General features: G+C 47.9%; 1 protein-coding gene across 4 annotated transcripts in view; it reads left to right on the top strand.

Annotated features, from left to right (window-relative positions):
- The window catches only part of ACAD10 (acyl-CoA dehydrogenase family member 10), a 524,903-nt gene that overhangs the window by 270,084 nt on the left and 231,460 nt on the right, over positions 1 to 23,359 (top strand). For all 4 annotated transcript variants that reach the window (XM_078667441.1, XM_078667438.1, XM_078667440.1 and 1 more), the window contains 2 exons: positions 12,411 to 12,569; positions 12,686 to 12,845. In XM_078667441.1, the coding sequence (XP_078523567.1) occupies positions 12,411 to 12,569; positions 12,686 to 12,845 (319 nt within the window). The remainder of the gene's footprint in view (positions 1 to 12,410; positions 12,570 to 12,685; positions 12,846 to 23,359) is intronic.

The raw sequence follows: 23,359 nt of genomic DNA, 5'->3' as shown, positions 1-23,359 counted from the left end.
TTTGCAGGGAAGCAGGGGCCCACCTGGAGCAACCAGGCAGGCGGTTCAGGTTCAAAGGTTCGTCGTCACAGAGGCCACTAGCCAACGGGCAAGTAACCGGACAGAAGCGTCGAGCACAAAAACACTAGCAGGCCCCACGGGGCACTCGTGGAGTGTGGAGGGCTGTGCGTCGGTGCAGAAGGTGCTCGCTGCTGGGGCTTCTCAATCCCCAATGCACAACTTCGAGGGTGCCTCAGAAGCTGCACAAGTAGCAAAGAGCAGGTTATTCAAGATGGCCGGTCCCACGTCTCTCGTCGCCTCCACGGGTCTCAGCTTTGCTGTGGATCGGGGTCAAAGAAATCTGGAAGTCTGGCTTTTGTCGGACTCTGTGCTCGAGCTCCGGCAGGAGCGTCGACAAAGTAAACCACAGATCGCTGGATGGTGCCTGTTTGCACAGGGTGATTCAGAAAAGGGGGTGGTGATGAACAGAGTGTCCGAATTAAGCAGACCACTCTTACCCAGTCCAAAGATCAGGGCTTGATCCATCACCGTTATTTAGCTCACTGCCCCATCCCAGCTCAAAACCTGGCTATATGCAAATTAGTCTGTCCCTGGCCCAGTGCATCATGGGAACAGGGCAGACCAAACTACCAAGCCAATTCTTCACCAGAAAGGAGACAAGCTTCCGGGGACCGGTTTCTGCCATTTCAGGCGTCGTCGGCCCGGCTTGCTTGAATCCTGATGGAGCAGTGAGCAAGGGACTCATGTTTGAGTATACCCTTCCACGCTTATGGTGGACAAAATGATTCAGAAAAGGGGGTGGTGATGAACAGAGTGTCTGAATTAAGCAGACCACTCTTACCCAGTCCAAAGATCAGGGCTTGATCCATCACCGTTATTTAGCTCACTGCCCCATCCCAGCTCAGAACCTGGCTATATGCAAATTAGTCTGTCCCTGGCCCAGTGCATCATGGGAACAGGGCAGACCAAACTACCAAGCCAATTCTTCACCAGAAAGGAGACAAGCTTCCGGGTACCGGTTTCTGCCATTTCAGGCGTCGTCGGCCCGGCTTGCTTGAATCCTGATGGAGCAGTGAGCTAGGGACTCATGTCTGAGTATACCCTTCCACGCTTATGGTGGACAAAATGATTCAGAAAAGGGGGTGGTGATGAACAGAGTGTCTGAATTAAGCAGACCACCCTTACCCAGTCCAAAGATCAGGGCTTGATCCATCACCGTTATTTAGCTCACTGCCCCATCCCAGCTCAGAACTTGGCTATATGCAAATTAGTCTGTCCCTGGCCCAGTGCATCATGGGAACAGGGCAGACCAAACTACCAAGCCAATTCTTCACCAGAAAGGAGACAAGCTTCCGGGGACCGGTTTCTGCCATTTCAGGCGTCGTCGGCCCGGCTTGCTTGAATCCTGATGGAGCAGTGAGCATCACCACCACCCCCTTTTCTGAATCTGTTTGCACAGGGTGGTCACTCCTTGACCACAAGGGAGATTCTTCAGTCTTCTAGTTGCAGTAGAATGTCAAAGGTCCAGAGTTTCGTTTCAAGTTTCAGTTCAGGATAAATCTAAAGTCTCTTGACTCAGCTCCTACCTATATACTAATCTGAGGGGCTGGATTACCTGCTAGGTCCCTCCTATGGGTGGGACCAGGGAGGGGGTGGTTACACCCCTTTCCCTTTGTCCAGTTTCACGCCAGAGCTGGGGCTGGAGTGCCCCAGCAACTGGTTCAAACCGGGCTATGCATGGGACACCTTGTGTGCCCCAGGCAGTGTCTCATTTCATTCAGCCCTCCCTGCCCCAATACACTAAGGCCTGTCTGGGGTGGTGCTAGCACCTCCCAAGGCAGGAAATCTTTTGTCCAAGCCTTCCCTCGCTGGAAGGACTCCCAGCAGCAGGAGGTCAGACTTGTGTCTGTGGCAGCAGCATCCATTTTGTGATGCTGAGGCTCTGGTTAACTTTAACCGGGATTAACAGGAACAACATGTCTTCTCCCTCTAGAAGGGTGGAACGCTACCCCCGTCGCCAGAACTGGCGAGGGGGTAGTATTCCAAACCGTATGACACCTTACACGACATGTTTTGATAAAGCCAAACCAGAGTTAGCATTTAACCGCGAGGATTATAATGCACTTAAGAGTATATGGTATGGCTATACCATAGAACAGCTATAAGAACATGGTTCCGAAAGCTGCAGACAGACTCAGCTCATGCTAGAGCCTCATCTCACATAAAACCAAGCACTCTGCCTTCAGGACTGTTAAGACCTGCCATAAGAGTGACTTATAGGTATATATGTGTCTATATATAATGGTAGGTATACGAATACTATACCTAAGCAAGGGGTGATTACATGACCTTGCCCCAGCTGATTGATCAGCCAGTTGTTTCAGTTTGGATGGCCAGCCAGGGGTGGCATAATGCATGCTGCAGCCCCTGGTATGCCCTGCGTACCTATGGTACACTATACAGAGGCTCACAAGGTGATCCAATATCCAATTGGAGATGTACCTAAAGTACATGGAGTCCATTTTACAGTGAGAGCTGATAGCCTGGGGCCCTGATTAGCAGGATCCCAGGCCAACTAAGTCAAAAACCAGCAAAACACTAGGCAAAAAGTTGGGGGTAACCACAGTCAGATATCCATCCTCCTACACAAGTGAAGAGGGGGGCTCTGCCTGCCGTGTCCTGGTCAAGCCTTCTGAGTCCAGTCAAGCCAAGAGCACTTCAAGGGTCAGCTGACTGACCTCCTGTTAACTGCACGGGGACACAACAGTTAAAGAAGTCTGCTGGGGCAAGTTGGTCGACCAAAGTCTTCAAGTCACTACCACCGCTGCCGTGCAGCACTGAGGACCAAGAACCGACGCACAGAGTTGCACCCACGTTCTCTGAGCCCAGATTTCTATCGGAGGGTTACTGGGATCCTTGGAAGGTATGTTATCGATCCAGAAAGTATTGACCTGTGACCATAACAAGGGGCGTCTGAACTTCGGCCATACCAGAGAGGGCTTTGTAGGACGTTGACCCTGCCCTGCATCCAGGATGTCCTCATTATCTTTGTGGACTGAGGAATCCCTGCAGGAAGAACCCTTCGACTGTGTCGCATCCACAGCATCATTAGAGCATCTTTAGCATCCTTCATCACTTTTATCATTGTTAGACCTGACACCTTTGGCGTGGTTCTTCCCCCATCTTTTTGCCTCTGACTCATGTGTTTTGATGCTGTGCTGGATTTCGTTTTTGCTGATTTAGATGCTTTGGACACTCTGCCACTGCTGATCAGTGTCAGAGTGTAAGTGCTCCCTCTGTAAATTGCCATAGTAAAGTGCACTGTGTGTGCCAGGGCTGGTGATGACAGATGCTACTAGTGGGCCTGCAGCGCAGATTGCGCCACCCACATGAGTAGCCCTAAAAAGGACTCAGGCCTGCCAGCGCAGGGCCTGTGTGCAGTCAGTGGACTGGCCTGTCCCCCTGGCCAGTTTCTCCACTGGCTGGGCTTAACCCTTCCCTGTCTGTGCACCTCAGTCACCCCTATGGAAGGCTCAAGGTACCCCCCTGGGCAGGGTGCAGTGTATGGATAAGGTAGAGCATGTACTAGTGCAGGTCACATGCTCTGGTAGTGGGCAGCAGCCATTTTATGTGCTCACTGCTGTAAGGCTCTCTTGCTCCATAGAGTAACATGGAGGTGGCTGGCCCCATGTGATGCCAGCCTATCTTCCCATAGGAACAAGATGGGACATAAGTGAAAGATATCCCTGAACTCAGAATTTAATGACACATCTTTTAGTGAAGGGTGTTTTTAAATCCTGTGTTGGAGAATAGCACTTTTAGAAAGTGGCTGTTCTCTTGTCTAAACCTTTCTGTGTGCCTGGGTTTGTGGAATGCCTGTCTGGTCTGGGTGTGACAGGGGGGCTGCAGAGCCCCTGGAGGAGAGGGTCGGAGCCAGCCCGGGGATGAAAGGGCACATCTGCTGCCAGGGAGGTGGGAGGAAGAAAAGCCTGATAGTGCTGGGCTGTGCCTGCCTGCCCCCCCATGCTAGCTCCCTCCTGCCGGCCAACTGACACCTCTGACCCTGGAGCTGACAGGAAGAAGAAAACCAGAAACACCTCAGTGCTTCAGCAACCCCCAGAACTGGTTTAGACTGGAGTCAGGGCCGCTTGCACAAAGACTTCAAAGGACTTCAAAGACTTTGAGGGGTATAAGGAAAGGACCCCTGACTACAGAAGTTTAGATTCTAAAATTCTACAATCAAGAAGGAACCTCTGCTGGAAGAAGGACTGCTGGAGAACTAAAGGAAGATTGCCTTTCTGTGTGCTCTAAGGGCTGACCTGTTCTGCTGTCTAACGGGAAGCTGAGGAGGAGAAAGGGTCTTTGCTGTGTGCTGTGACCCTGCCTGCTTGAAACTGCCAAGACTTTGCTGTGTCTGCAACTTGAATCTCCAAGGGCCTGAGAAGAGCTGGCCTCCTGTTGGGAACCCAGGGTTAAAGGTTCCTAAAGCGTTGCCAAGACTTACTGCAAGATCGTGTTGTTTTGGACCTGGAGCGTGTGGGGCTCAACTGCTGAGTGTGAGAAGGGATCGTTGTGCTCATCGGCACAAAAACCCCTTCCCGAAGTGCCGTCCTGATCGGAGCTGCGGGGCAGAAGAACAAAGCCGCCGCGCTCCCATTGGTGGAGGGAGCCGAGCCCCCTCACTAACGCCGCGACGGGATAGGCCCGTGCAGCGCAGCGTCATCAGGGGTGTTGGGCCGTGATTGGCCGAAGGAGCGGAGCGTCATTGCTTGGCTGTCCCGGGAGCCGCTCTGCCATTGGCTGACTCCCGGGTGCACCAGAGGCTCGCCCCAGACGCCGCGACCGGATTGGTCCCCGTCCTCGGGACCCCTGGGAGTGCTGCGCGAACACCGCCGGACCCGGGAAGAAGTGACCTGCCCTCGCCGAGGGATCCTCCCGAGTGTCCTCTGCCCCGGCCTGCCGTCCCAGCATCTGAGCGCCTGGTCCGCTCCCCGCCGCTCGTTGGATTGTCGAGAGCAGGCGGGGGAGCAGGAGGGACCGGCCGGGACCAGAAACCAAGGCGTTCTGTTGGGCGCAGGGCGCCTGGGGCACACGAAGGAGTGAGGTGGAGCCGGGGGAAGGAAGGGGCCCCTGGGCCTCGCGGGGAAGCGCACTTGCAGCGCTTAAAGCCTGAAAGTAAGACTACACGTGGCATTGTTTTCCTGGCTCGTTTTTAAGAGCACATTTTTCCTGGAATAAATCAGTAGTGCTTATTTCTTTAAGACTGATTTTAAGAGATCTGAGACTGATCCTTTTTCGTACCTGAGAACTTCCTGAAATTAAATACAACCCTTAAGATTAAATGCAACAGCGTTCTAAAGAAGTGTTTATCATGCAACTGCTTTAATTACTTGCTGAAACTAGATAAAGTTATATATTTTTATAAAATATACTTACCTGTGTGGTCTCAGTTTGTGGTGGATTGCCTCTGTTTAGCCTAGACTGCTCGCGCCATGCTACCTAGAGGGTGAGCAGGGGTTATCTCAGAGGGCTATTCCTTCACCCTGACTAGAAGCAAGGGTCCCTACTTGGTCTAAGGTTCTTACCTCTGCCACCTAGAGACCCCCGGTTCTAACAATCATGATCACTCCATAGGAATCCATTGCAACATGGATAAAGTGCCTGGAATTGTTGAAGGACTGCTACTCCTGTGAAGGTAACTGTTCTTGAGGACCTTGATGGTTCCCCCTACAAGCCTCATGGCAGAGTTGGTCACCCCAAGTACATCTGACTGACCGCATTGACACTTGCCTAAGTTTTCTTTGAAAAAGTTTCTAAGTGTCCAATTTGTTGACTTTGCTAAGGCGTGCTCACTCTTGAGTGAAATTGCACCAATTTATTATTGCTTGAAAAATATATATCTCCAGAACCCTCTGGTGAATCTTTTTCGTTCTTGTGTCTAAATTCTTATAAAGATATAACCTATTTGTATAAATTGTTGTTGGAATTTTTTGTGTTGTAGATTTCTTTTTGAATTGTTTTATTGCGGTTTAAATGCTTAACACTTGTTCCTCTGTGTTCCACTGTGCCTTGCTCCTCAGTGCCACATCTACCTAGGTTTGAGCTATGGGTTTGACTGAAGAAACCCAGCAAACCTAAAGGGGTTGGCAAGTGTATTAGACGATGAGGTTGGACTACCACTCCATATAATAAGCCCCATTTTCTCACAGTTCAGAGCAGAAAACTTGGCGGGGTGCTACTCTCTGTACTTCCTTTTTCCCAAGAAGGATGGAGGTCTGCATCCTGTTACAGACCTTTTAAATTTGTACCTCCACTCGGAAAAGTTCAACTTGCTGTCCCTGGCTTAGATTTTTCTGGTGCTTGGAGCAGAAGACGGGTAGGTGTTCCACAGTTACCAGGACACGTATTTCCAAATACTGATCATTTGATTGCACAGGATAGACCTGCGCTTTGTGTTAGGGTCCATTCTATATACAGTTTGCGATCCTCCTGTTTGGACTCCCATCAGCTCCTCGGGTCTTTACAAGTTGATAGCAGCATTTGTGGCTCATCTCAGAAGGTCAGGGATCTCTATGTTCTCATACCTGGAAGACTGCCTGCTGAAATTCATTTCACCAGAGATGGTGTTGCATTCCCTGCAGGCAACAGTGTTACTGTTGGACTTGAACTATTCAATCAATATGCCAAGAATGACACCTAGAACCCTCCTGGTACTTCCTGTTCACAGGAGCTGTACTTGTCACAACATCTATAGAGCTTTCCCTCCTCAAATGATCCTAGACATTTGGGATATGATTCCATTGTTTTGGGTCGGGAGATAGAGTTTTCAGTCCTGATGGTTCTTCGCCTGTTAGGTCTGCTGGCTTCCATCCTCCTCCTTATCACGTAGGCATAATGGCACGTGAGGGCTCTCTAGTGGTACTTTCGCAGCACGGGGTAGATCTTTCTGACACCATTGTAATCTCCAGGGTCACTGCAGTGAATCTGGCATGGTGGTGGATAGATGATTACCTATCCGATGCAGTGGGTTGCTCATCTGGAGGAGCTGGAGTTTAGAGACTTCTGGTCTCCAAATGAGCACGTTTTGCATACTAAACTGCTGAACTGAGGGTGATTTGGCTGGTTCTCAAAGCCTTTCTCTCTTCCCTCTGTGATCAGTCTCTCCAGATTTTAAAGCACAATTTAACCTCAATGTGGCCCATCAGCAAGCAGGGAGGATTGAATCATCATATGCCCTGTGAAGAAACGCTGAGACTCTGGACTTGGGCAGACCTTCATGGCATCTCGCTAATCTCCAACCATCTGGCCAGCTCCCTCGATACCAGGGCTGACAGCCTCAGTTTCATCTTGCCAATCACAAATAGTGTCTCTATCTGGAGGTGGTACAGCACATTTTTGCCTAGTGGGGCACACTAAGGTGGATCTCTTTGCTAGTAATGACACTGTCCATTGTCTGTAGTTCTCTGATCGCTAATATCTGCTGCAAGGAGTTTCGGGGGACGTGTTTCGGTTGAGGTGGAACGTTCCACTTCAACACTTGTTTCCTCCCGTACCCTTGATTCCTCCGGTTCTAAGGAAGGCTCACCAGGCCCATGTCATCTTTATCGCCCTGGGCCAGAAGAGTATGTACTCAGAGCTCATGAGCATTTTTCTCCATTCAGGTTACCACTTTAGTATCCTTCACCAAGTCTCTGCAACCTACACCTTCTTGTGGTTAGATTTGCGGGCCACAATTAAGTGTGTTCGATCTGCCAGCTGCAGTATTTTTTGTTATCGGTGCAGCCCGATGCCCGTCGATGAAGTCCTCAATTCAGGGTGAAATTCATTTCCTCATGTGGCACTCATCACACCTGCACTCTATAGGTCAAATATCGGTTGTTCTATTGTTTGTTCTACTGTTGTCAGAGCAAGGTCTTGGTGGGGGCTTGGTTAAGGGTTAACATATGACCCTTTCTGCCTATTTGTGTTTACCTCATCAACCCTATCTATTTAACTCACCTGTTGTGATGTGTTTTTTCAAGAGCTTGTCTCACACTTCCCCTGAAGCTGTTCATGCCACAATGGGATTTGAATTTAGTGTTGACATTTCTTATGTGCACATCCTCTGAGCCTGAACATGGCGACTGCAGGTGCTCACTGAGACTACTGAGGCTGAAAACAGTTTTCCTCATTTTTATCATCTCTGCATGCTGCATGAGTTAACATCAGGCACTCATGGTGCAACTACTTTCAATCATTTTATTCCTGGACAGATTGATGCTAAGGATACCGAAAGTCTTCTTGCCCAAAATTGTAACACATTTTCACATTGGTCAATCTATTACTCTTCTGACATTTTTTTGGGCCACATCACCCTTTGAAGGAGAAGCGGCTCCATTGGCCTAGCCGTGAATGTGCTATAAGTTTATACATTGACCGCACAAAAGTAAATTGTGCGAGTTTTAGCCCTTTTTAGTGTTCTCTGATGCAAAAGGACCATGTCAATGTGGAGAGTCTTTTGCGTCACAGTCTGCTATGTGCTAACGAAGAAGGAACCTAAAGACCTGTGGACTCATTCCAAGAGTGCCAAGGATGCTGCAAGGGCACTGGCAAGGTAGTTGCCATTTTTGGACATCTGCCAGGTTGCAATGTGGGTATCGGTGCACATGTTCATGAAACACTACTGCTTTGACAGTTCGGTCCAATGGGAAAGCCATTTGTCCACTCAGTCCTTGTCTTAGTACACTCTTAAGACCCTCCACATTTGGGAATTACTGCTGTATTATCCATTTTAGAGGTAGTGAAGATGGGGTTATAGAGTATCCATCAGTAGAACACGTTACTTACTGTTGCTAATGCTCTTTTTGGTGGATACTCTTATCTAACCAGAGATCCTTATTTATTTATTTATTTATTCAAAGTTTTATATAGCGCGAACAAGATCTTTGCAGATATCAGAGCGCTTTACAGAAACAAAGGGTAAGGGGAACAAGAAGGTGATTAAACAAGCTATAGGAAGCAATATAATAGTAGGTAGTGAGTGAGTAGCAAAGTAGGATAGCAATCATGTAAAAAATATAATACCAATAAACAGTCAGGTAACCAATAATACAAAAGCCGTGCAATGTCTTAGATCCAGCAACAATAGAGTTCAGGTGAACTTAGCCATAAGGATGGCTTTTACCTCTTTCTTAAAAAATGCAGTGGAGGAGATAAGCCTGGTTTCAGGAGGAAGTGCATTCCAGATCCTGGGTGCCATTCCTGAGAAGGAGCGTTTGTATGTTTTTTCCTTCCGGAATCTTCGCGGTTTCAGGAGGAGATTTTTTGTGCTTCTGTTGGATCTCGAGCCTCCTGATACAGTCAGCTTTTGAGTGAGGTAATTGGGTGACTTGTGGTGAACGGCCAGGTGTGTCATACAGGCGATTTTCAGCTGTATTCTGGCTTCAAAAGGCAGCCAGTTCAGGGATTTTAAGTCAGGGGATATGTGCGAATGTTTTCTTGAGCCAGTGATAAGTCTCGCAGCAGAGTTCAAGGAGGCTCTTTGGGGTGCGGTTGTTGATAGGGGGAGTCCGCTGAGAGCCACAATTCCGTAGTCTATGCGAGGGATGACTAGGGCTTGTACAGCAGTTTGGAAGTCCTTAGCTGGGAGGAAGGGTTTAAGTTTCCTCAAAGTGTTGATTTGGAAATTAGCTCCTTTAGTTGCTTTGCTAATGTGCTGCTGCATGTTGAGATTGGCGTCAAGTGTGATGCCTAAGGATCTCGCGGAGTCCACGATGGTGGGTTGGACATTGAGTGCAGTTAGGTGATTGAGCCAGGTTTGGGTGGTGGCGATTTTCGCGGGAGGTGAGATCAAAAGGAACTCAGTTTTTAGAGCATTTAGTTTGAGGGGATTGTCGGCCAACCATGATTGGGTGTTTCTTAGTGTGGAGTTCAGAAGTTCGATGTCTTCCGGGGATTGTAGCTTGAGGTAAAGTTGAGTGTCATTGGCGTACATATGGAAGTGTACATTCGATGCTTGAAGCAAGGTGGTGAGTGGTTCCATGACGAGGTTGAACAATGTGGGGGATAGGGAAGATCCTTGTGGGACGCCTAAAGTTACAGGCACAGATGAGGACAACACGTTGTTGATCTTGAACTTCTGAGACCGGTTATGTAGGAAGGAAGTGAACCATTTCAGAACAGTCCCGGATAAACCCATTCTGGTGTTTAACAACTCCAGTAGATTCTCATGTTTGACAGTGTCAAATGCTGAGGAGAGATCAAGAAGGATGAGGAGGCAGGAATCGTTGCGATCAAGGATTTGGAGGGCATCATCGATTATGTGCGTCATAGCCGTCTCCGTACTGTGTTTTGCTCGGAAGCCTGATTGATGATGGTTGAGGAGGTCAAACTGATCAATGTGTTTTGTCAGTTGGAGTTGTACGCATTTTTCCAGCAGTTTGGCCAAGGTGGGGATATTGGTGATAGGGCGGTAATTGTTTAGGTCGGCCGGATCAGCTGTAGGTTTCTTGAGTATAGGAGTGACTTGCCCTACCTTGAGGGAGTCTGGGATGAGTCCTTGTTGAAGGGAACTGTTAATGATTTTAGTCCAGAGTGGGAGGAGCAGGGGGGTGAAGTCTTTTACAGCATTAGCAGGTAGGGGGTCTGTGAGGTGATTAGAGGGCTTCAAGGTGCCAAGCAGTTTGTGAATTGTTTCTTCAGAGTAGGTGTCGAAGGACGTCCATGACGCGTTGTTTTTAGGTTGAGTGGTGGTCATGTTGATAGGGCTGGAGTATCGGCTTACATCATTGAGGAGGTCACTTCTTATATTGTCGGTCTTTAGCTTAAAGAAAGCAGAGAAGTCTTCACAGTGTGGTGTATCACTTGCTATGCTGTTTGATTGTAAAGGTTGCATCTTGGTTTGAGTTTTGACTAGTTCGAACAGTTTTCTTGGTCGTTTTTTTGCTTGGTCCAGCTGGTGACTAAAGAAGTCAGATTTTGAACGCTTGATTTTCCTGAAGTAGGCATTTCTCTTATTCTTAAGCATTTTAAGGTGCAGTGCTGAGGGGTCAGATCTCCAGGTGCGCTCTGCCATTCGCATAGCACGCCTGTCCTCATTGAGTCTACCATCATACCATGGGTTCGAGTTCTTGGTGGAGACTCTCTTCAGTTGCAGGGGGGCGGCTTCGTTGATTATTGAGGTCATAGAGTCGAGGTAGAGGTCGGTCAGAGATTGAACATAAGAAGCGCCTGAAGGGGGAAGGAGGAGACTGCAGGTGTTGGAAGGCAAGGAGTTGGGGTTAAGATTCTTCATGTCCCTTTTCCAGATCTTGGTTTTGGTGGGTTGAGCCGGGTTAAGTTTAACTTTTTCGTTGATGAAGAATGTGATAATGTGGTGGTCTGACCAGTCACAGGGTTGGATTGCTCCCAGTTGGATAGAGTCCTCTTTGGCGATGATAAGGTCGAGGATAGAGCCTTTGTCGTGTGTCGGGCTGTTGCAGATTTGGGTGAGGTCAAGCGCATTAAGGAAAGTTTTGAGACTATTCAGCACTGCGTCTTTCTGGTCGTTCCAGTGGAGGTTGAAGTCACCCAGGTAGATTTGAGTGATCTGCCGACCGGCGTTGGATGTTATCGTGTCCATGAGTTGTTGGGTGAAGGTGAGGTTGTCCCCGGGTGGGTGGTAGATGACATGTAAAGAGCATGCAGGTTTGCCCTCGCTGGTGATATCGAGGCAGATGAGTTCACAGGAGGTGAGGGAGGGGGAGGTGACTTTAGTAACAGCGAGGTTGCTCCTAAAAATGCATGCGATTCCCCCGCCCGTCTTGCCGGTCCTGTCGAGTCTAATGATGTGATAGTTGGGGGGGACTTCTCTGCCCTTCCACTGCCCTTCCACTGTCCACTGTCACGTTCCTTAAGGTGAATTTCTGAACATCATAATGAGATTCCAAGTTAGATTTTAGCACATGATCGCCTGCAATTTGTTTGAGAACACTGCATTCTGGGATGCAGAAGTCAAAAGACTGTGAAATTGACTTCCGCATCCGGGGTGGCACTTATGTTCAGTTCCACTATGCCAATTCTGGGGCAATGCAAAGTCAGCACTGAACCACATGGTGCCATCTATTGGCGCACAGGAGCATTGATGTAAACTTCTCTATATCGATCTTGTGCGAGTATTCGACAAGTGAGGAATCTGCAGTTAGATAGAGTATCCAGCAGAAAGAGTTAGTGAAATAAGAGCTTGGATTTTCTTTATCCTATTGCTGACTCTATTTGTTGTGTTGTAAATACACTTAGAAGAAAGTCATTTTGAACACTGCTATGTAAACCAGAGTTCAGAAAATACACCTAAATTACCACCTCCAATTTTTACAAAAATTGAGTTAATGAAAATGTATGTTCTGTTTGTGTTAATGGTCTATGTTATCATTGTTTATTGAATCATCTTTCAGATTGTTGAATCATGCAGAGTTGGAATGTGTAAACCAGACCCCCGGATCTACCAACTTTGCTTGGACTGCCTCGGTGTACATTCAAATGAATCTATCTTTTTAGATGATGTGGGACAAAATCTAAAAGCTGCTGCCCAACTTGGCATTACTACAGTGAAGGTACAGAGCTAGTGTAGTGCTAGCAGTGCAGTGGATGTTTATTTTTAAGCAAAGATCCATTGATTATTGGTAACATCTCTTGATAATCTGTCTACGTGATGATGTTTTGAAAATAGGTGGATGTTCCAGAAAGAGCTCTTAAGGAGTTACAAGAACACTTGGGTTTCCCATTGCAAGGATTAATCACAAACACTCGCATGGTGAGAAAAACAATGGAAATCCCTAAGGAATCCCTGAAGAAGTACCTTCAAAAACATTTGGCAACTGATATATCAGGTATTTGAGACTTGTACTGAATTTAAGTTAAAATTTGTGTTTCACGTCAACTGTCTAAAAATTACATTTTGACCAAAGTAACGTAATCTGAAAATGCAAAGGACAGCCTTGGTATTTTTGGTTTTAAATTTTGTGAATACAGTGAAATCCCTTGCCAATTATGATTTATGAATCTATTACTGTTTGTGCCACAGAAATTCAGGCCTCAGCAAGTACATGCCCCATGAAAGCTAAGGAGTGTATGAAAGGAACTGCTTTCTCTTTGAAGGGTGTGACACTAGGGTGTTCATATTCATCCTTAAGCACTTATGGTCAGGGAGCTCTTGTTCCTCTTGACCCACTGTATTGTTGAATTCTTCCTGTAAGCCAAGTGAAAGTCAATGTGCCTTAGTATTTTGTTGAAGGCCAAGTAAAGCCAAGCTTTTTGAGTCGTTGTGCTAGATTCAAGTGTTCATTTCTACTTCTTTCTGCTCATGCATTTAAGGCTTCTTTGTTACACTTACCGGTTTCTTTGGAACCATATTTGTCTTGTAGGGCAGGTTTGTGTGGTATGCCTATTGGCTACCAGGTTTTCAACTTCCCATTTTAGCAGTGGCTGTAACTTGAGTAGGAGTCAATATCGATTTGCTTCAGTTACAGAAATGTCTGTTTATTATAATGTGTGATTATATAGTAACTCCTAAGGATACAAGGTGAGTTTGTGATTATATGGGTGTGATAATGCAAGTGCCTCAACATTTCTGATATACATTATATCAAATATTTCAGGATGGAGTTCTCCTCTCTCTTATTTTGCGTGGCCTGTATTGTTTTTGCAGTAAAATCCCATGGCCAGCGTTACCCTGATTCTTGGGTCAACGTGCTGGGCATAGTTGCAGGGGAGAAAAATATCTGTGGGATGTTGATTCAAGGAGGCGGGACTAGGACAGTAGCAGATGAGACATTTCCCGCTCCTTGGGAACACTACTGCTGCACTGGGGAGCCTCAGCTGACAAAGATAAGCAGTTGTTGTGGAACCTGTATCTTGGGCAAAATATTTGGAAGTTTGAGCTGGCCAGAGCAGCTGGCTCTACTAGCGTGTATCCTAAGTCTCTCGGGATCTGAAACCCAGGTCCACTAGAAAGACTACAGAATTTGATATGGGATCTCTGGTTGCTACAGGATCCCAGGAGGTTGCCTGGACTAGAAATATAGTGCTCTGAAATTAGTGATGGTAGCGGCAACAGGCAGCAATCCATTATAGGTATTGAGAAATAGTCAGAGAGGCCAGGATTGCTGGCATTGTCTTCAGGCTAGCCTTCTCTGGTGTGGGAGATCCGAAATGCAGCAGTTGGGAGCTGGAGCAGGTTTGGGCAAGACAGTTTCTGGTCTCAGCCATACATGCAAACCCCCTAAAGAGAGAGATTGCCCTGTGCACCACCATATAATACATTTCTTTACTTTCCAGTTAGTGCTTATTGAGAATGTGAAAGCGTACCAATAAAGGCAGGCATATCTGCCTACAAATCCTGAGCTTCAAAAGTCTCTGCAAGTCTCCCCTCCTCCACCCATACACTCAACTGCAATATTCTGATCTCATCATCTACCCTTACGAGTTGCCAGCTCTTTTTCCAAACTTTGGCCATTTAAGTTCGTCAAGACCTAATATTTGCAGGTTCTGTGGCCACATCAGACCCCTGTGTTCCATATTGAGATACCTAACTACTAGGCCACAAAACTTCTAAAATATCTCCTGATAATCGGTCAAGCCGTAGGCCAGTTTTTCCTGACTCAATATAACCATAGTTTCTGTAGCCGATGTATGTAGGCTGGAGGGTCTATTTGGCCTCAGCAAGACAAGGTTGTTATTTTTATCCCGGAATTAAGTGTGATAATAACTTCACTTTATAAAGTGGAGATTTAGTACAGGGAGTTTAAATCTTCGAAGGGCATGCCAAAGAGTATTGTTACAGGGGTCTCTCTAGAATCTTTAGAAGTGATTTGAGATATAGCGATCAGTACTTCCTGTCAGAAGTGAGCTAGTTTTAGGCATGCCTACAATAAGTACCATCACTCCTGCCACCTGTTGTTAGAAATCCTAAGTCTCAATATGGTTTAGTGCCATCTGTACAAGATTTTATACAGCCTCTTAACCTTGTGCCTGCTTTGCGTAGTTGCCCTTTACAAAATATTTAGCCTCACTTCTTGTGGTTTATGGTAATATTGAGCTCCTCTCCCATTGCTCCTGGTATATGTGTTTTGTCTGTGAAGAAACTATGTTGAGAAAGGCATATAATTTAGAATCTAGGTGGCTGCAGGATGTTAAAGTTTTGAGGAATTTCTTACAGAGTGTCTATTCACACGTAGCCCACGCCCCCCTTGTCCCCCCCTGTCCGCCCCCCGACAGATCTGTGAAGAGCCCAGTGTCTCGGTTGTAAGTAGCAAAAGCATTCTTTCTCGGCAAGGCCAACTTTTTTAATATCCTCTAACAATGTAATATGCTGTTTGCGAATAACTTCGTACAGTCTCACGTACCCCCCCCCTCTCCATTTTGCAAAGGCTTCTGATTCTGATAGCAGGGCCGAGCTGGGCTTAATTGAGTATTGCTTAGGTATGGGGTCTGTAGGAAGAAAAAGTTGTCAATCGCCTTCTGCTACCGGTAGAGTCCCTAACCAAAAGGGTAGCAATTGTTACAGGGGGAAATATACAAGTTCTTTCCTCTCTCGGGCTTCTGAATACAGAACTCTTTTCTTCCCTCTATGGTCTAGCAGACAGATTCTGCTCAATAAAACACCAGGCCCCATCAGTGTTACCTTGCAGCCATTTAATCATATAATCATATAGAAATCAATTCTGTGCTTCCTGATATTAAGCAAAGAGACGTGGGCCCCTCATTCCTCTCTGGCAGGGCGGAATGGGGTGTTACAAAGCGTTTGGTGGTGATTCAAGAACCCCCTGTTAAAGAGGCAGTGTTTGTTATCAATAAGGGTCTGAAACTTTTGAATTGGCAGCGTTATAAATTTGTAAACAGAAAGTCATCTAAGTGATCATTTAATCTATCAATGTCCGATTTCGTGGATTGCAATCTATAATTAATTGTTTGAGACCGAGACAATGATTTGTTATTTTGATTAAACGGTTGGGCAATACAGTATCCTCACGTGTACCTGAGTAAACACAAGGATGGTAACAAGGGTGTCAGAAGTAATCGAGTGGACCACATGGTCTGTAGAAATTAGATCTCTTCAGATTAGGAGCTGATTCGTCAGGCCTCAAGTGGGTAAACTTTCGCCGGCAAGAAACATAATGCCACCACTAGATTTTTAGACCTGGGGCTAATAACAGCGAAGCTTCTCATAACCAAGAGGTGGATCTCCCCTCTCCCGCCCCCCACAATTGCTTGGCGACAATCTCTGCTGAACTGGGCCAGGGTCGAAGGGATGGCACTCCAAAGGGAAGATCTCCTTGGCTTATTCAAATTCACCATAGCGCCTCAATGGGATGCTATGGTACTGAAGCTCCAGGAGATGGTCACTGGCGCAGGAGGTTTGAACGAGCTGATGGAGCCTGGCATTCAATGCTCGCCTCTTGCCCTCACATAGACTGAAGAGCACTGACTTCCAAGCGTCTTGAATTCTGTCCTTGTAACTGGACCTGGCAAACTCTAGTCCTCTTCTCCCCTCCAACCCCCTCCTCCTGGGCTCTACAATGCACAGAAACAGGTCCCAGGCGACTCCTCCCACCCCTCATTATCTTATGTTGTCCTCATTATGTTGTACCCTATGTCCATGGTTGATGCATAACGCACCATGTTCTAGCTGTGTTTACATACTCTGGCGATGCGGTCTTTGGGACTAGATACCCCCCTTTTACCAGGGGGCGTGATCCATGTAACCTAAAAGTCATACATTGACTAATGGCGTATTTGTATCAGTTCTAATGTCTAACGCTGCCACATACACACTGTACGCTGTCGGGATTTTTTCCATAAAACTGAGCAAAATGCTAAAACAAAATGTTGTTAAAAAGATTTAAACAAAAAAAAGTGGGTAAACTTTCGCCGGATCAACAGTTGATGAATTTACACTTACCTTCACATTTCTTAAGATGCGTGGAAGCTGTTACACTGACCTTTGCGGTGGTAGCACTTGCTGTCCTTTCCTGTTTAGCATTGTGAGGCTGAGGTTTCTTGAAATTAAATCACGATTCAGAAATCTACTTAAGAAATAATTCAGGCATGTTGGTAATAAACAGTTTATGTACGTGTGACAGTATATACCGTAACTCATTGCAGAGATTAAGAGGCGGAACATGTAATACTCTTGCTTAAAGACACGTGGTGGAGATGAGGCACTATCCCACTGTGGTGTTTTTTTTAAATGGGATTACCGGATTGGATCCTAAGGTGCATTGTATTAAATAATATGTTACTAAAGAACATGATTATTACAACACCACATGATTGTGGATGAATTGGACTAAGAAAAAGAGGAGATGGGGGTTAAAATGTGGGCGAATAATCCTGTAAATTAATGAACTTTCCAGTTGGTTTCAGACTTTAAAAAATGTTGGTGATGTATGAAAAATTTATGAAAGATGAGTAGATTAAATAAACTCAGACTGGTCAGAAATCCGGGAGTGTAGCATAGAGGTGCAGCGGTGCATTACAGGAAGGGATGTTCACTTGACAAACAAGTGTAAAACTAAAACTAGTTATTGGATTGAGGGCAGTGAATTTGAGACTTCTGAGAATCCCCTCCTTTCTGGCTCACTCTAATATTTAAGAAGTGATAGAAAATGTATGTTGAGAGTGACTGGAAGAGGTCACATAGGCCTGCTGGAGATTTGTGGCTCATCAGGCTCTGTTCAGAGTTTGGGAGTGGATGATGGGGTGGAAAGCGGAAGAGGACCCTTACAAAAAAGAGTAGCGATTTGAGTGGAGGAAGGTCCTGATATTTTTAGATCTTAGCCTGGAGACTCTAAAGAGGACATACGCCTTGCAGGACGGCCCTAATGAAGCTAGACAAGCAATCTTCAGTTTGACATCCTGTAAATCATAACACACTTGAGGGGGAATAGAATGCCTTCATACCAGTTGGTGTAGGCCAAATGTTCTAAGACCAACTGAAGAAAGGGAACAATCTGACATGGGCTAGGGGAAGAGGCCTGGTACACAGTGTCGTTGTTGAAATACTCCTATAATATGGCTTCTAATAAACCTGGTAATTTCTATTATTTATTATTTTTATTTTGGAGGTACTTACAAAGCACAAACCTCTTGCCTTGAGGAAGCAGAGTAGGTTAAAACTTTGTGCAGACGTTATTTTTTTTTAATTTTACAAAAAACCTTTATTGAGCTCAACAAGTCGGGTACAGTACACTGTGCAGCAATTGAAAGTGAATCGACACATTGGCAGCCTTTACAAACAGAGTGAATGAAAAAAGGCAACAATCCCACTAACCGGAGTCCGAGGCACAAAAAATATGTGTCAAGTACATCATAGAGTGCAAGAGAAGCCCACCTCACAGGGGGCACCCCTACCACTCCTTAAGTGAAGCTGAGAGGGATATAGCGGTGACCTAATGATGTGGGGGGGAGGGCAGGGACCGACCAGCACCGGCGACCGCCGCGGGCAACAGCCAGCAGGGAGCGTGGGAGAGGCGGCACCGCAAGGGGGCAAGTGGGAATGAATGTAAGACACCAAGGGACCCCTAATATCAAATGCCCGGAAGTTAGAGGGCATAAGATCCCAAAACTCCGATAGCAGATTCTGGCACCGCGCAGCGTCCTCCAGCCAACTTTCAACCTTGGGAGCAGGCCTATGACCCCAGCACATGGCCACCCTGCGACGGACAAGAACAAGCAGCATAGCGATAAGGCAGCGGGAAACATCCGTGCAAAATTTTACAAACCCAAGTACGCACAAGGTGGGGTCAGAGGAAACTAGGGTACCGGTAATTGCCGTGATTGTGGAACACGCTCCCTGCCAAAACTCGGAGACCCTAGGGCACAGCCATGCCAGGTGCGCAAAGTCTGCAGCAGGGGCACCGCAACGGTTGCAGGTATCGTTCGGTATGAGTCCCATCTTTTGGAGCTGGGCAGGGGTTCAGTATATCCTGTGCAGGAACTTGAAATGTATCAGAAGAAGCTGGTAGTTGGGTGACCGTTTCTTCGTCTGGTTACAACAGTAGAGCCAGTCTGCCTGCGCTATGTCGATGCAGAGGTCCGCACCCCACGCCACGCGCGCACGGTCAGTGGAGATAGAGGTTGCCATTAGTGTAAGAGCGTATCATTTAGTGACCATTTTGTGCGGGGACGGGGGATGTGTACACTAGGTCGAGGGCCGGCATGGTGGGTGGGGTTCTGGGGGAATGTGGGGTGCGAAGTCCGGCAAATGGAGCGCAGCTGGTAGAATAAAAGCATGTCCAGTGGACCTGATGACTCCGGGAGAGAATAGAAAGTGTCACCGGGATAAAGGTCAGCAGTCGTCCACAATCCCAGACACGTTGCATGCTTAGACATACCAGAGGGCTGAAGCGGAGGGGAAGCAGGGTGATTCACTATTGGCACAGCGTTTGCGTAGAGTAAAGGGAGATTTGAAAGCCGGCAAACACCATTCCAAGCCCAGCGCAGCGTCTCAACAGTATCCACCTCCGCCCGGGGGCGCACAGCAGGCACAAAAAGCACAGTGGTCAAGGGCCAAGGAGAGGCTATATCCACATCGACCGCCACATGGGGCTGGTAAGGAGTGGGATGAACCCAGAAATGCAAAAAACTGGCCTGTGCACAGAGGTCATATATCTTGAAGTCCGGAGCACCCAGACCTCCAGCGGACATGGGGAGAGTGAGAATATCATACGCCACCCTCGGTTGTCTACCTGCCCAAACAAGTGAGATGATCAGAGAGCGTAACTTACGGAAGAACTGGGCAGTGAGGAGAATCGGGACATTCAGGAATAAGTAGAGGCATTTCGGCAACACAACCATCTTGGCGATGGCGATCCGGCCAGCAAGAGACAGTGGAAGCCTGCCCCAAACGGAAATTTTAGATTCCAGCCAATCTACCGCGCAGCCAAAGTTTGACCTCCACAATTTGTTAAGGTCTCTGCTTAACCAGATACCCAAATATCGCGTTGGGCCAGCCGCCTACACAAATGGGAAATCAGGAGTGAACGAGACAGTAGCATCCATCAGAGGAAACCGGACCGACTTAAACCAGAGAGACCGCCAAATCGTATGATTTCCCTAACCAAGGGACTGAGGTTGTCCTGAGGGTGGCGGACATTCACAGTCACGTCGTCCGCATACATGGAGACAAGAAGGGAGCGAGAAGAATAGCCTATTCCCCTTTGCGTATGATGTTGCCTGAGCCTGGCAGCAAGGGGCTCCTATGTGATGGCAAAAAGCATAGGTGATAAAGGACACCCCTGCAGGGGGCCTCGGCTGATGCTAATGGGGTCGGTGACCTGACTGTTAACACGTAAACGGGCCGAAGGGTGGCGTAGAGGAGCCTGTTTTTACGCAAGAAAATTTCACTGAAGCCCATACGGGGTAAAAGATAAAATAGAAAGGGCCACTTGAGGGTATCGAACGCTTTTGTTGCGTTCAGCAGGGCAGCCACGGTGGGGAGGTTGGGATTCATTTGGTGGAGGACGGAAAAAATAGTTTGGAGATTATGTGAAGTTGCCCTCCCGGGAATAAAGCCGGATGGATCCGGGAGAGCGATGACTGGCATAAGGAGCAGAAGGCGAGAAGCGATAAGTTTGGCAAAGATTTTGTTATCAGTATTAATAAGGGAGAGGGGGAGATAGGAATCACGACGATCCGCGGGTTTGTTGGGTTGAAGGAGTAAGGTGATCAAGGCTTCCCGGAGAGACTGCGGAAAAATACCATTGTCAAAAGACTCATTGTACATCGCTCTAAGAGGTCAGCATACATTTTATAAAAGGAAGCCGGGAGACCATTAAGCCCCGGAGCTTTGTCCCCGGGTAAACTGCTAATGGCCGTAAGAATTTCTTCCCTAGTGAAGGGCGTGTCCAAGAATTCCCGGTGGTAGTCCTCCAGCCAGACCAGCGCAATGGAGTCAAAGTATTGATCCAAGGCCTCACGCGATGGGAGTATAGCTGCGTGTAGAAGTCCAAAAAACGGGAACTGATCTCCTCCGGGGCAGTAGTTCTATAAGGGCCCCCATCTTCCAGGACAGTTACGTAGGAGGCCACGCGCGGTGGGTGGAGAAGATTAGCAAGAGTGCGGCCCGGGCGATTGCCCTCACCGAAACGATGCGCCCGGCTCTCGCTGCCTAAAAAGGAGAGTTCACGATCTGCTGTTTCAGTGAACTCGGTATGTTTTTGGCGTATGCGAGCAAAGTTGTCCGGACTAGGGGATGCAGCATGGGCGGCATCCAACTCCCGGATCTCCTTTTCAAGCTCAGCAAGAGTGGAACGAAGAGAACGGAGCACACCAGATTGTTTGGATATACACTCACCTCGAATTACCATCTTAAAACCCTCCCAAAGGACGGACGCTGAGTCTACGGAGCCCTTATTCACTTTGAAATAATTAACTATAGCAGTTTGGATTTCTGCGCAGAATACAGAGTCCCGTAAGGCATTTGGTGGAAGATGCCAGGAGAAGGCACGCTTTGGAGATTGGGGAAGGCGAAGGCGGATCTGGACCTGCGAGTGGTCTGAAAAAGTGTGCGCCATATGTGTTGCATCAGTAAGCCAGAGCAGGACGTCCGGAGAGGTAAGCCAGTAATCGATGCGCGACCAGCAACCCCTCGCGCCGGAAACACAGGTGCCCTCCCGGCCATCGGGCCGGAGGTGGCGCCATGCATCGTAGAGGGAGTTCTCGAGTATAATAGAGGAGAGGGCCGTAGTGGCACGAGGGTGGAACACCTGGAGACCAATCCTATCGAGCGGGGCAGATAAAGCTACATTGAAATCCCCAGACGATCGCAGCAGGACCACAGGAGGAGATGAGGTGCCAGACGTGGTTAAAAAAATAAACGGGTCATCAGTGTTGGGACCATAGACTGCAGCGAGTGTAATAGGTTGGGCCAGCAGTGAACCGGGCATTATGACATACATGCCCTCGGGGTCGGTGAGTGTGTGAGCAGTGTGCCAGGGAAGACCGTGGCGTATTAGAATGGAGACTCCCCTAGCGTAGGAGGAGGAGGTGGAAGAATGAGTTTCACCCCAATAGCGAGCCTGGAGTCGGGAAAGGGAGGAGGGTAGGAGGTGCGTCTCCTGCAGCATACAAATATCGACACGATTTCTCTGCAGATGTGAGTGTATCAGCCGTGCCTTACGGTGACCGTTTAGGCCACAGACATTCCAGGTCCAGCAAATTGTGTCAGACATGAGGGAGAGGTGGTATGTGTGGCGAGGCACAGCACAGGAGAGGAGCACCGCAAGTCGGAGATATCTGCACGAATGAGAAGGCAATCAGGAAGACCCCTGAAGAGGATTGTGTACCCCCCCATGGCGGTGGAGTGAAGTCTTAAAGACAAGGCCAGTTGAGGGGTGGACCAGGTGCCCCACTCAACTACATTCCCCAAAGGCAGGGAGTGTTCCAGCTGTTAGGCTAGGGGATCAGCGCCAACATAAAGCAATGTTTCCTGGAGGCTACAGTCAGCAGAAAAGGCCAAGCACAGTGCAGTTTCATGAGCGTGACATGATGAAAAATATCAAACAGACGTACAGCAAAAGACAGCAAAAACAAACCCACAGGCAAAGATCGAGCCCTCAACCCAGACCACCCAGGAACCCAGATCCATCCCACTGACTCAAATAGAAGAAACCCCACCAACCCCACACCCACTCCAACCCCCCAATTAGGCTGAGAGGACCACCCACCCCACCCTGGGAACACACAACTGGGAAGGGATAACACAGCAAGAACAGTGGGAATCATTCCGGTGGGGGCATGGCGGGACTCAGCACTGCAAAGAAGCAGGGTGGCCAAGCTTGGGTTGGTAGGTGGCATCCAAAACAGACATCATATTAAACATAGAACAGTTGTCCGCACAGTCAATCGTTGTCGCTCAACCGGTCAGCGCTCTCAAGTGGAGACTTCGGAGGGGAGGAACGGGCTTTTCTCTCCAGCCTCTTAGTGAATGCCAGGGCCTCCCTCGGGTCAGGAAATACAAGTGTCTTGGAGCCCTGTCGTATCCCTAACTTCGCCGGGCCCAGTGAGCGGTGGGCTTGTTCCACGACAAAGAACTGGGATAAGACGTCCCCGAAGAGTTCCTTGATGAGTTGCTCTATGAAGTCCTCCATTTTTGAGATGTTGATTGACTCTGGAAGGCCCGTGATACGAAGATTGCTCCGACGGGAGTGGGCTTCTAAATCCTCGTTTTTCTCTTGAATTACGGCCAGGATCTTGTCCATCTGAAGTAACTTCTGCCTGTGCTGGGTGGCTGCATCCTCGGCATCAGACACCCTGGATTCGACATGGAGCAGTCTGTTATCATGAGAGTCAACACAGGCCTTCTCCGAGTCGAGGCGCGCTGAAAGATGATCGAGCTGGGACG

This window comes from Lissotriton helveticus, chromosome 11 (genome assembly GCF_964261635.1).
Source record: "Lissotriton helveticus chromosome 11, aLisHel1.1, whole genome shotgun sequence".
Classification (NCBI taxonomy): Eukaryota; Metazoa; Chordata; class Amphibia; order Caudata; family Salamandridae; genus Lissotriton; species Lissotriton helveticus.
The sequence above is the reverse complement of the archived record's forward strand: the minus strand, read 5'-3'. Positions and strand labels throughout refer to the sequence as shown.